The sequence below is a fragment of the Camarhynchus parvulus genome, chromosome 6 (genome assembly GCF_901933205.1).
Source record: "Camarhynchus parvulus chromosome 6, STF_HiC, whole genome shotgun sequence".
Classification (NCBI taxonomy): domain Eukaryota; kingdom Metazoa; phylum Chordata; class Aves; order Passeriformes; family Thraupidae; genus Camarhynchus; species Camarhynchus parvulus.
The window spans coordinates 22,204,118-22,218,171 of record NC_044576.1 but is presented as its reverse complement, the minus strand read 5'-3'; the positions used below and the strand labels follow the sequence as shown (position 1 = coordinate 22,218,171).

The 14,054-nt window shown below is 57.8% G+C and overlaps 1 protein-coding gene across 1 annotated transcript; it reads left to right on the top strand.

The window, feature by feature from the left end:
- Positions 1-2,783: 2,783 nt before the first annotated feature.
- LOC115905230 (solute carrier family 2, facilitated glucose transporter member 9-like) lies at positions 2,784-10,231 on the top strand. The gene is made up of 12 exons (XM_030951372.1): positions 2,784-2,999; positions 3,893-3,991; positions 4,426-4,586; positions 4,668-4,792; positions 5,038-5,183; positions 5,264-5,396; positions 5,744-5,931; positions 6,050-6,160; positions 7,332-7,433; positions 8,095-8,170; positions 9,658-9,785; positions 9,992-10,231. Exons 1-12 carry the CDS (start codon positions 2,784-2,786, stop codon positions 10,229-10,231), a joined length of 1,725 nt encoding a protein of 574 aa, XP_030807232.1.
- Positions 10,232-14,054: the final 3,823 nt, after the last annotated feature.

The window sequence follows — 14,054 nt, the reverse complement described above, 5'->3', positions numbered from 1 at the left end:
TGCAGATGGAGAACAGTCAGATGGGCTCTCCAGTGCAGCAAGGCAGAGACAGCAGCCTGAGCAGGGCTTTCACTGGGGACAGCACTGACTTCCCTCTGGAGGCCACTGTGGTTTGTAGAAACTCAAGCCCCTGGTTAACATCACACAGCTGATGTATCCAAACTCCCTGTGCCACACCCCAAGCACCCTGCTGGCGTTTACCAAGGTGGATCAAGGAAGGCTTCTCCTCCAAGGGGCAGTAAGGTGGGGAGGCTGCCAGACCATCTCTGTTTCTGCAGTGTCACCTCTCAAAGGACAGCCCTGGCCAACTGCTCTGACCTTCGGAGTGGCACAGTGCCTGTGAGCAGCTCTGTCTACCCAGCCCGTGCTGCCCAGTTCCCTCTCCTCCAGCACAGAGAAAGGGGTCAGTGGCTGATAGGCAATACATCATTTTGCCTTTGCATGAGCTGCTTATTGCTTCCTTGTGGAATTTATCTAGTTTGGACTAGATGGTGCTGGGCAAACCCCAAGAACCAGCACTGGGACCACATCTTTCCAAGGGATTTCTATCTCATCTTGAAAAAGGGGACAGACCTCCCAGTGGGGAGTTGTCAGCTCTGGGGAAGCCCTCAGGTGTCTCAACTGCTTATTCATCCTCCTGGCCTCAGCAAATGCCATCACTCTGCAGGATGTGTGCTGGGACCAGCTACACCTGCTGCTCTGCCTCTGCCAGTTCTCACGGGTTTCTTTGTGTGCCTCAGGCACTGTCAGATGCCTTGAGGAAAGGAGCTGTGTGAGCATCCCATGACATGGAGTGCTGGGACAGGAGCTCTGGGAGTGATGATGGGTGGGGATCAGGGTGGTTTTTGGGCTCACAGCCACTTTCCCAGCTACAGGGAATATTTTAGCCAGGGACACCTTGCATGGAGGCAGGGGAGGAATGCCTGTAAAATGTGGAGACAAGCTCCCTTGCAGCTCAGAGCAGTGGCTGTTTCTCACCAGCCCTTGTCTATCGTGTGCCACTATCACCAGGTCAGGTCACAGGAATGTCTCCAATTAACCCAGCCCTCTGGTGAGCCTTAATTGGCACTCCAGGCTCTCCTCCTCCCCCTTCTTGCCCTTCTTGAGTTTCTTACCTCTACATCTGCTGCTAAGCCTTTGCTCCCAGCATCCCAGCCACTGCTGGGAACCAGTGACTATAACCCATATTTACTCCCTAAATCAAGGCAGCAGCCATCCCCTGCCTTGGAGCTGTGTCCTGAAGATGTTCCTGCTTGGTGCCCAGCATCAGGCTGTGTGTTGCAGGAGGAGGGGCTGTGGCTGCAGGGATGAGCACGGGGTTTGGGGACAGGTACGGGCTTCAGTGCAGAGGAGCTGGGAAGTTCCAGGAGGGTTTTTGGTAGGTACTGGCTGGGAGAGTACCAGGGTGGGGGAGAGATGGCTGCTGCTGTTTCCTCTTTCCAGAAACCACTGGACACATTTAACCCTCCACATGCTGCTCCCAGAGGTGAGCCATGTACCTGAATGACCAGAGTTGGAGCAGGCTGCAGGACACAGAATGGCCTGGCTCATCATCCTGTCCCAGGTTTGCTGCTTTGCTTGGGGTGACTCCTGGGCAGGTTTAGGGCTGCCCTGCAGCACTGCAGGTGCTTTGGGCACGGCTGGGACCCACAGGCTGCATGTTCTCTTGCTGAGTCATCTCGCCATGGTTAGATCCAATAAAATGGATCTTCATCCTGCTGCTCTGGGAATGAACCAGGATCATCCCCAGAAGGACTGAGACTCCTGCAGGTCTCCCCCACTGTGGCCCTGTCACCAAGGTCTCTGCAGCCACCCAGCAACACCTGCACAAAGGTAACGGTGATGCCCTGATCCAGATGTGAAGAAGCTGAGTCTGGGCAAGACACAGGAGCTCTTGAGCAGGGGCCAGCCCTGGGAAAACTGAACACTGGCAGGCTGGCAAGGGCTGGTGGCTGGGGGAGAGGCCCGATGCGTTCAGGAAGAGCTGGAGGCTCATGGGCAGGGGGAGACCAGAGCTGGAACATCCTCCGTGGGAGAACGTGGTGCCTGGATTCTCCCCCAGCCCAGACAGTGCAGCTGGGGCTGGCACTGCAGGCCTGGGGGTGCCCGTGGGGCTCTCCCAGCTCTGCTCCGCTCTCCTGGCCCCGCGGGACCATCCTGAGTGGGGCCAGCCTGTCGGGACCTGTCCCTTTTAAGCCCTTGGAGCTGTTGCCAGCCGTGGCTTAGTGGGGTCCCCATCCTTTCAACTGGCTGTTCGGCAAATTAAGAGCTTGCTATTAGGCTGCTAATTAAAGGCACTTCATTAGCAGCAGGGGAGGCAGCTCCTGGCCGCAGCAAAATTGGATTCCTCTGAGCTGCCATGAGCCGGTTCTCTCCTCCCTGGGGCTGGGGGCTGTGTCCCTCTGTGTCCGGGGAAGGCAGCTGCCTCCAGCCATGGCCGGGGGCTGCCAGCCTCTTCCCGAGCACGGGGGATGGGGCACATCTGCCCCCGCTGGGAGAGGGGCCGGGGGTGATCGGGATGTTGGGTGATGCGGGGCCGCCCCCTCGCCGCCAGCGTCGGGGATGGTGCAGTGCTGCTGCCCCACTTACGGTTCCGGGGTCACTCCCGTTTAGAGGGGACATGCGGAGCTCTCAGAGCTGGCAGAGGATCTCGTCAGTGGTTCCGCTGGCCCCGGGCTGGGCCGTGACCCCTCCGCGGGGCTGAGCAGTCCGGAGGTGCTGCCCCTGCCCCCGGCGAGGGGAGAGGCTCCCGGACTCCTCCTCCGGCCGCTCCGGCGCCTCCAATGAGCCCCGGGGGCTCCCGGGCTGCCCTGCCCTGCCCTGCCTTCCCTTCCCTCACCTCCTCCTTCTTCCATCTAAAAATGGGAGAGAACAGCCGGGCCGCCGCACCGGGGCTGCCTTCCTCCCCCTCTCCTCCCCCTCCCTCCCCGCGCTCCGCCCGCAGCCTCTCGCCGCCGCTCGGGAAAGGGACCCCGCGGCCCGGCGGGGACATCACCGGGGTGAGCTCCCTGCGGCCCGGGAGGGCTGCCCGTCCCTGCTTCCCGTCTGCCCCACGGAGCCCCTGTCCCCCTCTAGCTCCTGGCCTGACACCCCTCGGCCTGACATCCCCCTCCCTTTTTTCCCGGCTTGGGATTCCTGATGGGATCAGGGGGGATTTGCTGTGCGTGAGCCGGGAGCTGCTGGGTGCTACGAATCCGGCTACCGTGCGGGAGGAGCGGGTGTGCTGCCGGGGAGCGGGGCTGCTCCTGGGGACACAGGCTCGTCCCATGTCCGCATCCTGCGGGGACATTCATCTCTCGGGACATTCACTGCAGCGCCCCGGGCCGTCCCTGCAGCTGGGGGTGCTCTGAATGCTCCTGAGCACCCCGATCCCGGGCTGGGCTGGGTCCGAGCTGCAGTGGGGCTGTTACCCCGCAGCCACCGGCTCCCCTCAGTGAGGACCCCAGCAGGAGCGGGAGGCAAAGGTGTTGGAGGGGGTGAGGGTTCAGGAGGTGGGTCCATGTGGCGTTTTGGGGTGCGATGGGACCTTCCACGGGACCATTTCAGCGGTGTTGGGCCACTCAGAGCAGCACTGAGATAGGGGAATGGGTGTCCCTCCTTTTTCCATCTGCTGCCCATCCCAGCTAGGCTGGGGTGCCCAGGTTACCCAGGCTGGGTCACCACCATGGTAAAAAACCTCACACCACAGCCACAAGACCAGCCACGAGGAAGATGGATCAGCTGGTCTGGATGCTGGGCGCTGGCATGAAGCAGTGCTCAACACAGGATTCCATTGCACTGGGGTCTTTGCTCTGGGCCAGGGTCATCCCTTTTGGAAGAGGGGCAGTCCATGACACCTTGGCTCCTGGCTCTGCTGGCCAGGACTGTGCTGATCCTTCCTTCTCTTTCCCAGCATCTCACCTTCCCCCTGCTGTCTGTCACCCTTCTGGTATCCTTTGGCTCCTCCATGCTCTATGGCTACAACCTTGCTGTGGTGAACTCACCGGCAGAGGTAAGGGATGGGCAGCCTTTCTGGGAGCAGGGAAAACAGCCCTGCATCCCTCCCTGGGAGGAGGGGAGGGACAGCTGTCCAGCAGTCGCACATCAAAACACTGGCACTTTCCTTGAGCTGTCACCCAGAGAGGAATGGCATGGGAAGGACATCAACATCCGTGTTCATGTATTCCAAACTTGTCCCCCTGGGAAAGCAGGGCCTGGAAAGCTGGCCACAACCTCCCTGCTCCAGCTTTAGTGGCCTTAGGCCTCTCAGGTGCTGAGAATTGCTGAGCAACCAGACCAGCACATCCCAGTCATCCGCAAACATGTTCTGCCCTGCATCTCCTTTAATGTTGTTAAACCCATAATATTGTCCCTATAGATCCTCTCTTCCCTTGCCTTCCCTTTCTGCCAGCACAGCTGGTGCCCGTGTGTGTCTCTGCCCTGCAGCACATAAAGGCTTTCTACAATGCCACGTGGTCCCAGCGCTACGGGCAGGGGCTGGGCCCTGCCCCCCTGACCCTGCTCTACGCCCTGACTGTCTCCATCTTCGCCCTGGGCGGCCTGGGGGGCTCCCTGCTGGTGGGGGTGCTGGTGGAGCGCTACGGCAGGTAAGGGTGTCCCCCCGGGGGCCGGGGTGCTCCAGAGGTGGGGTGGGATTGGAGGAGCTCCCTGCTGCTTGTGCCTGCCAGGAATGGGGCTCTGAGCCGCAGCGCTCTCCTCGTCCTCCTGGCCGGCGGCTTCATGGGCTTCAGCCGGGAGCTGGGATCCCCCGAGATGGTGATCATCGGCCGCTCCATCATGGGCATCCACTCAGGTGGGTGCTCCCTGCGCTGTGCACAGCCCCTTCCTCATGGCTCAGTCCCCTACAGCCATTCCTAGGGGGATGGAGAAGGCTTTGTATCCCCACAGGCTCTGTGGAGGGGTTCTCTGGTACAGCAAGGCCACCTCCAACGCCACAGGGTCCCCACTGTGTAGGATGCTGGACATAGGAGGAGATGGACCTAGGGTCTGGCTTCTCCCCAGTGCCTCTGCCATCCCAGCCCCTCCTGTGCCCCCCAGGTATCTGTCTCAGTGCGGTGCCCCTCTACCTGGGAGAAATCTCTCCCAAGAACCTGCGGGGATTCCTGGGCCTCATGCCCAGCATCTTCATCTGCCTGGGGGTTTTCTCTGCCCAGGTCCTGGGCCTGCCAGAACTGCTGGGCAAGGTGAGTGCAGTACCCCAGCCCACACATGCTGGACACTGCTCTGCCCTCCCCATGACACATCCCATTTCAACTCCTCCCAGGACAGGTTCTGGCCCCTTTTCCTGTCAGTGGTGGTTGTTCCTGCCTCCCTCCAGCTCCTGCTGCTGCACTGCTTCCCTGAGAGCCCTCGGTACCTGCTGATAGAGAGAAACGACGTCTGTGGGGCCACCAAAGGTGAGGGGATATCCTTGGGGAGATTGGCTCCAGAAGGTGCTGGTTGCTTCTCTAAGGTCTTCCAAGACCAAGGTGGTTCCTTATGACATTCTTGGATGTCCATACCTGACAGCCCAATGCAATCCTGATGGTTCAGCCCTTCTGTCGCACCTGGTTGTGCCACAGCATTTCCATGGTGCCCAGCACTGTGGTGTGAGGCTTTTCCCCATTTCCTATGGATGCTGAGCCCCACAGGGAGGCTGCTGGGGAGGTTGGGCCAGGGTAGAGCCAAGCCCTTATCTGGTGCTGTACCTGTGAGCATCCGGCCTGTGCTGGGGACACGTGTCCATGGCCCGCTCTCCCCACAGCCCTGCAGCGGTTCCTGGGGAGCCCCGAGGTCCAGGATGTGATCGAGGAGATGCAGGAGGAGCAGCGGTCGCTCTCCTCCATGGAGATGGCGTCGGTGCGGCAGCTGCTGCGGGAGCGCTCGCTGCGCTGGCAGACGCTCTCGGTGGCGGTGCTGAACGCCGGCATGCAGCTCTCGGGCATCGACGCCGTAAGCCCCACGTGCTCCTGGCCCGGCACACGGCTGTGCAGGCTCTGAGCTCAGACCTGGCAGGGCATTTCCCCGAGTGCCTCCATCCCCCCGCTCACGCTGTGTCCCCTCCTGGCAGATCTGGTTTTACACCAACACCATCTTTGAGAACGCCGGGATCCCCGTGTCCCAGATCCCCTACACCACCATGGGCACTGGTGCCATCGAGGTCGTTGCCGGGCTGATCGGGGTGAGTGAGGGACAGACAGATGGACGCAGCCCCTCCGTGCCAGAGCCCTCTTGCCAGCTCCCAGCACCACCAAACAAGGGGACAGAGTGGACCCCCAAATATCATCTGTGCCACAGCACAGCTCCTTTTCTGGGGGGCAAAGGATTTGGCATGGAAATGGGGATGGGAGATGGGATGAGACAGGCTCAATTTAGGAGTCACATCCAGGAGTGGTGAGATAATTTTAGGGTAGCAGGGAGGTTGGGTCAAGATAGCAGGCAAAGAGAAGGTTGGAGATGATGGAGGGGACTAGAAGTTTCTTCTGGCTCTCGCTTTCATTGTCCCTCTGTTAGCAGAGTCACATGTCCCCATTTCCCCCCGCCCCAGCCAAGCACTGGCCTGGCCCCAGGCTAGCAGCCCCCCCACCCCAGCCAGCCCTCATTTAGCTGGAGAGTTAGCACTGGGCCAGGCAGATTTATGGCCCTTGTCCCATCTGCAAGTGTCACCCAGGGCCAGCCCAAGCCACCCGGCACTAAATCCACTCCCTGACAATTACAGAGATGGATGGGGGTGGCTGCTCCCAGAAAAGAGGGAATGAGTGGGGGGCTGCTCCCCGCTTTCATAGCCCAATCCAGAGCAGAGCGGAGTCCCCTGCCTCTCTGAAGGGTACCCCCTACTCCCTTCCCCTTTCTGTGGGGGTGTCCCAGCCCCCCAGAAGTCGCCTAGCACAGAGCCAGATTGCTTGGGAGCAGCCCCACAAATGGCCCCTGATGGACATGCTGAGATTGGTTATAAAATTACAGGCATTTGTTCTGCTGTCAATACCCTGCCTGCTCTCACTGCCGCTGCGCTGCCTGCCCACACCCTGCTGTGCCCACTGCTCCACAAACGCCCTGTTCCCCAGCACCTCTGCCTGCCACTGATGCCAGTGTAGCTTGTGGGTCACCCCAGCCAGCCCCAGCTCTGCACCCTAACCCCTGCTCAGTGGGACCCATCCCCTGCCCCATGCACGCTCACCCCTGGCACTTTCCATGCCCCAGCCCCAAACCTGGAACTCTGAGCTGGGGTTGCCCCCGAACCCCAGATGCCACTGGGAGCATCCTCCCACCTGCAGCTGGATCTGGGGTTCAGGGGTGGTCCCACCCCCCTGGAGCTGCCCAGCACCCTGTCAGTCTCTGCTCTCTCTTGGCAGTGCTTCACCATCGAGAGGCTGGGCCGGCGGCCCCTCATCATCACCGGCTTCTGTGCCATGGGTGTCTGCTCGGCTGGCATCACCATCTCCCTGCTGCTGCAGGTAGGGCCTGGCCACTGCCACCCCCTGGGCCGTCATCTGGGGCTCAGTGGGGGAGGGATGGCTAGAATCCTGGGGGAAGGAGCATGCGTGGAAATGAGAGGTGAGCTGGCTCTTCCAAGTCATGCTTTCCCTTCAAAGTTAAAAAGAAAGTAAATTTAGCACCAAGAACAACAACAAAAAAAAGAAAATACAAATCCATATGAGAAAAATTCTGCTGCTTCTGGTAGCTTTTTTTCAGAAATAGTTGTTCCCAGGGAGGCAGCTGTGAAATGCCAGGGCAGGTGAAGGGTCCTTCTCCTGCTGTCTGCTTCCAGAGGATGCTCCCGTGGCTCTGGGGATTCTGCACCATCACGAGCTGCTGAGCTTGGCTGAGGCTGACCCTCACCCACCCACCTTTACCCCAAACCACCCATTGCTTGTCTGCATCTCACCAATGTGTCCTGTGTGGCCGCTGTCCCCAGGAGGCACCACCAGGCCGAGGGCGGGCCTGAAGCCATGTCCCAGGGATGCTGGGTCAGGGCCAGCCCCGCAGTGTCCCCAGCCCGGTGTCCCAGGGATGCTGGGTCAGGGCCAGCCCCAGCAGTGTCCCCAGCTCGGTGTCCCAGGGATGCTGGGTCAGGGCCAGCCCCAGCAGTGTCCCCAGCTCGGTGTCCCCTCGCAGGCTGCCCTGCCCTGGATGCGCTACGTCAGCGTCGCCTGCGTGGTCGGCATCATCGCTGGCTTCTGCATGGGACCAGGTGGGTCTGGGTCTATGGGGTGGGAATGGGGGCTCCAGGAGACCAGCAGTGGGGTTTGCAGGCAGGTGACAGGAGCTGAGCCTTGGCCCCGTCCCCGTGGTCCAGCCCTGTACCTCCAAGTGAAAGCCCACCACAAACCCATCCAGCCCCACACATCCCCAGGGCACACTCCACGCCCTCCTGCTGGGCCACGCTCCAGGAGGAAGCAGAGTGAAGCCCTGGCAGCCTTCCCCAGGCCTCTGTGGAGGTGTCACAACTCCTATCACAGTGCAGCTGGTGATTATCATCCTGCCCCTAATGGAGTGCAGGTTCCAACAGCCAGGAGTGAAACCTGGACTGGTTTACCCAGTTGATATATTAGCAAAGCTCTTAACAGATCTATAATTCATCCTCAGCCCAGACTTTATTCACTGTAATTACATCTTTAATTAGGATTTTAATGGCTCATTGTTCACAAACAATGATGAATATGAGTTTTAAAACAAAAAAAATATATATCTCTGTTCTGGGCGAGCTGTGAGTAAGAGTCCGTCAGGGGCCCCCACTCCTCCCTCACTTCTTACACTTGGTTTTTGTTTCATCTTTTCCCTGCATTTATAAAGAGGTCCAGCCAGCCCTGTTTCAGGCAGCTGGGACCCCAGGCATGTCACCATATCAAAAACAATCCCTTGCCAGATTCCTGTGTGTCTTGGAAGGTACTCTGGACCTCAGATCCTGCCCCCCAACACAGGGACAGTCCTGGGACCCAGGACTTCTGGCTCAGTGACACTTGGCTGGAGAGACTAAGTCCTTCTAGAAGAAATAGCCACACCCTGTGTCCAGTTTTCAAACCACTTACAAGTTGGCTTGGGAAACTACTTCCATATATTCTGGGTTTTTTCACTCTGCATGGGAAAAGCAGGTTGGAAAATGGCATTTCTGTGTTCTGCAGGAGATTGTGATGCTCAGAAATTGGTTGCTTCTTTCCTCCCTGAATCAGCCACATTGGCAACAGAAGCTGATTGATAGAAGGAAGTTTTCTAAACTGTTTTGATCAAGGGAGTCTGGAAAGGGCATTACGGAGGGTGCCAGGAAGATGTTTCTCTATGCCTGTGATCTCTATGAGATTTAATAGATCAGCATTTAGAAACAATTTTGGAAAATGAGGATCCACATGAAATGTTCCACCTTCATTTTGACTCAGTCTGAAACTTGCCAGTCATGCAACCTGGGGAACTGGCCTGAGCACCCAGCAATGTGCCAGTGTAGTATGTCAGGGGGCATCACATCACCCCCCACAAGACATATCCCAAGGGAGACCAAGGGTAGGACACTGCTCCACCACTCCCTGTCTCCTCCAGCTCTCCCAGCACCACCAGTTTGAACCATGAGCCTTGCTGGGCTCCAGCCCTTTGGCCACAGGACTGAGGTGAGCAGGACCTGTTGACCCCAGGGGTACCTGAGTCACCCTGTCCTCCATGCCCTTGATGTGTCCCCTCCCTCTGCAGCTGGTGTCCCCTTCCTGGTGACAGCTGAGCTCTTCATGCAGTCCCACCGCCCTGCTGCCTACATTGTGGGGGGCTCTCTCAACTGGCTCTGCAACTTCACCATCGGCTTCATCTTCCCCTTCCTGCAGGTACCAGTCCAGAGGGGCCCTGGGGGATGGAGGGAACAGACATGGCCCTGCTGCTCTCCCAGGACGGGGTGCCGAGGCAGGGATGCCTGTGCTCTTGGCTCAGCTCTGTGCTGGACAGAGCCAGCCCAGGGCAGGGTGCCTCTGCCTTGTGCCATGCCCAGTTTGGGAGCGCCTGCCTCGCTGCCTCATCCTGCTCTTGTCCTCAGATGTCAGCTGGTGCCTTTTGCTACCTGGTTTTCTGTGGTGTCTGCCTGCTGGTGGCCCTGTATGTCTACCTTGTCATCCCTGAGACCAAGAACAAAACCTTCATGGAGATCAGCCACATCTTCTCCGCGCGCTGCTCCGTGCTGTCCGTGCCAGCCCAGCTGATCGGCATGATGAAGCTCGATGGCTACGGGACTTTGGAGAGCAGCCCCCTGGAGGGCTCAGGCACCAGCCTGCCCTGATCTCAGTGGGCTGGGGGGATGGGGATGGGAGGAGGTTTGGGGTTGGGGAAGGATGTGGAGGCCAATTTGTTCCAGCCTGGTCATCTCTGGCTCTCGCAGGACGTCTCTCTGTGGCACAGTCTGGACCCAGGATGAGCCCCACTGATGCACCAAGGTTGCACTGACTGCTGGGCATGATCCCCATGCTGGAAGAGATGCTCCCACAGAGACAAGGGGACCTCCTGAAGCAGGGGGTTCTCATTGCTCCTGGGTGTGGGGCCTTGGCAAGGGCTTCTGGCATGACCTGTTTAATAAAGAGCATTGGCACCAGAGCCATTGTTTGGCAAGTTTAACCTGGAATGGCAGCAAGCAAGAGTGTGCTGGAATGGGTGGGTGCTTCTCCAGCATCAGGGAAGAGCAGAATGGGAAGAGGGGCTTGTCCTCCTCCCCCCAGTGACTGGCTGGAAAGGTCAAAGTCACCCCACGTTTTCTAGGAAAGGTGGTCAGGATGGTTCCCAGGCTCTCGCATCTCACCCCACGTCGGTCATGCAAAGCTGGAGGCTGTTGCAGAAGGGACATGGAGCAGCTCTGAGCTGGGGGTGACTGTCCAGCCACTGTGCCCCTCCAGAGGCTGCTGGGGGCCTTGGTGCCTGGCCTCGTGTGCTGGCCCCACAGAGTGCTCCCATGGGAACTCTGCACACTCCCAAACTCCCTGGAGGACAAAGGGATCCAGGATAAACCCTCATCCCCTTACTGCACGCTGTGAATTGCTGTGACGCCAAGGTGCTCTCCAAGTACAACCTCTCCCATGTCTCTGCCCTGAGTCCTGGGGGCGGTGTTTGGAGGGAGAGGCTGTCCTGTGTCCCAGGACCCCCCCCCACAGCAGCTCCCACAAATACCATGGTAGACCATGGGGTTCCCTGACCTTCCAGGAGCTATCATTTGCAGGAAAACTACAACATTTTGTTCTGGTGAGAGGTAAGCCCAGGGTGGGGGGGAGGGCTGTGTGGCCAAAACACTCTCATGCCAGCACAAAGATCATTTTGTTGCAGATAATTTAGCATTTTTTTTCCAGTTTCCCTCTCTGTGACAGGTCTACAGCTTGGTGTTTGGTGTTTGTGGTCACTTAGTGAGGAGCCCACCCTTCCTGCAGCCCTTGGCAAAGCCTCGGGGCGCTGCTGGGTGTGTGTGGGTGCTGGACCCATGGGGACGGGGCCATACAGGGTCCCCAGAGCCTGCTCCCATCCCTTCCATCCTGAGCCAGCAGCCTGGGGCTGTGAGCATACTGGGCTGTGTACAGGACAGCAATGAGAGCAGGGTCAGGCTCTGCAGCTCCCCGCTCGCCTCCCCCCGCTCCCGGCAGCAGAACAGAGCGGTAAATATGTGCAGCATTACATATGTATAATGGAGTGTAAATAACCCCAAAAAGTGCATTGTAAATAGACTCCAAGTTTATCCTTTATTAATGAGGCACTGAGTGCCCTGCTGTTTTAGAGCAGCGAGACTTTGATAATATCAAAACCTAAATTACACTTGTGTCTCTCATTCCCAGCAAACGACAGCATCGTTTCAGGCCTCTTTGCCACTTGTATTTATTTATTCTGGTATTTATCTATCTCTCCCACCCAGCATGTGGGGCAGCTTGGAGGATGGCCCCTGCCCTCCGTGTGAGGGCAATGGCCCCCCTGGGACCAGCCCCCCATTCCTGGGGTCCTGGCATAGCCAAGGAGTGGGAATGTTGCCTTATGGCCAAAGACTGCTCTAAGTGGCCAGGGAGATGGGGCAGACCTGGGAAATGTGGGGTCAGGACCCATTTCTTTGTCAGGGTTTCAGATGCCACCAGAGCCAGAAGTGCCCTCTTTCCAAGGACTGGGGGTCACTGGAAGAATTCTATGGTATCTTTTGGATGCATTTTTTCCTGGGGACTCATTTGAGGGTACCATGTCAAAGGACATGTCCATCCTGTTTTCCATCAGGCCCTGGGGGTGAGAAACCCCCCTGCTCATGGAACACTGGCAACTCATCCGTTTTTTCTGAGGCTATTGGGGCAAGAGATTTTTTTGGGGGTTGTAGTTCCAACTGCCCCATGCCACTGACCTTTTACTCTTGCAAAAGAGGGATTTGGGCTTCCTCTCTGCTTGTCTTGCCAGGAAAGCATTCCCAGCTGCTCCACTGCAGGCTTCTCAGGAAGGATATGGCTGGGTGAGCTCTGAGCTGCTTTTCCTTGTCCAAAGCTGCTTCCCCACGTTGAGCTCCCTGGATTGAGGCCTCCAAAAGCACTGGTTCTGTCTGGTGAGAATAAGGCTGTATTCTCTAGTAGTGTCCAAGTAGACCTTGAAAAACTGGAGAAGGTGCCAAGAAGAGTCTGAGAAATTACTTGGACAGCTGGAAATGCTGCTGATCCTCTTAAGGTTTACAGAAAAGAAGATGAAGTTGGCTCTCTCCAAATGCACACGTGCCTTCTCCTGGTGTGCCCAGTGCTAAAGGCTGGGTGGGTTCAAGGCTGAGGTATTCACATGGAGGGCTGGGGCTCAGCCCTGTTCAATGTGGAATGGGAGAGAAGACCCTGGTTTGAACTCTCCAGATGCTTTGAATGGTGATCCTCAAGGAAATGGTCATGGCCCGTCACTGGATATCTGCAGATCCTCCATGGAGCTCTCTAGGCTTGAGCTCACCTGGCTCAAGGTGAATAGTCACATCCCAACTGGAAAGCCGATTTAGGCTTGCTGGACACACCCTGGTGTCCCTGTGCAATCTCTGGGCATTGGTGAGGCCACAAGTGGCCACAGAGAATGGTCAGACAAGCCACGGAGCACTCACACCCTGCCAGTGCCCTCAGTCCCCATGGCTCCAGCAGAGATGGGCTCCAGGAGGATGGATCCTTTGAGGCTGAACTTCTCACACTGGTTTCACCAGGTGTTCTAACAGCAAACTGTCCCTATCACCACCACAGGGATGCCTTCACTCCCCACAAATCTCACCTGACTGCAGAGCTCCACCAGGGTCCAGTTTTGACTGAGGTAGTTCCTGTGTGCTCCACCTCCCCTCACATTCCACGTGGGAAAAGCAGTGCTGGGGCAGCACCCTATTTCCCCACAGAGTTTGGTGCAGAATTTGTCCCTGCCTCTTGTCTCACTAAGGCTGTCCTTGCTCCAGCTTAGCAGCCATGGGAGGAGGGTGCTGGACACAGGGAGCATTGCCGGGGTCAGCTGGGTTTGGAGATAGACCCCGTGTTTGCACCTGGGCTCTGGATGTATTTGAGGGGTTTAGGGACTGATACAGGGACTTGGAGGTGGATGAGAGGCTTGACCTAACCCTGCAATCCATGCCCACAGCCCAATCATGTCCTGGGCTGCATCACAGGAGGTCTGACCAACAGGTCAAGGGGTTCTGTCCTCTAGTACACTCCAGTGATTCCCAGCTGGAATACTGTGTCCACCTCTGGGGTCCTCAGCCCAGGAAGGACATGGGCCTGCTGGAACAAGTCCAGAGGAGGCCATGAAGGTGCTCAGAGTGCTGGAGCACCTCTCCTGTGAAGACAGGCTGAGATGGCTGAGGTTGTTCAGCCTGGAGAAGAGTTTAGCCTGGGGAGGTTTCATTGGATAAAGAGGCTGCAAGAAACTGGGAAGGGACTTGGTACAAGGGCATTCTCCCTTGTAGTTATAGGACAAGGGAGAATTGCTTAAACTGACAAAAAGAAGGTTTCAATCAGATATTAAGGAGAAATTCTTGACTGTGAGAGTGGTGAGGCACTGGAACAAGTTGCCCAGAGAAGTAGTAGATGCCCCATCCCTGGAAGTGTTCAAGGGCAAGTTGGCCAAGTGGCTGCCCTGGACCATGGGCA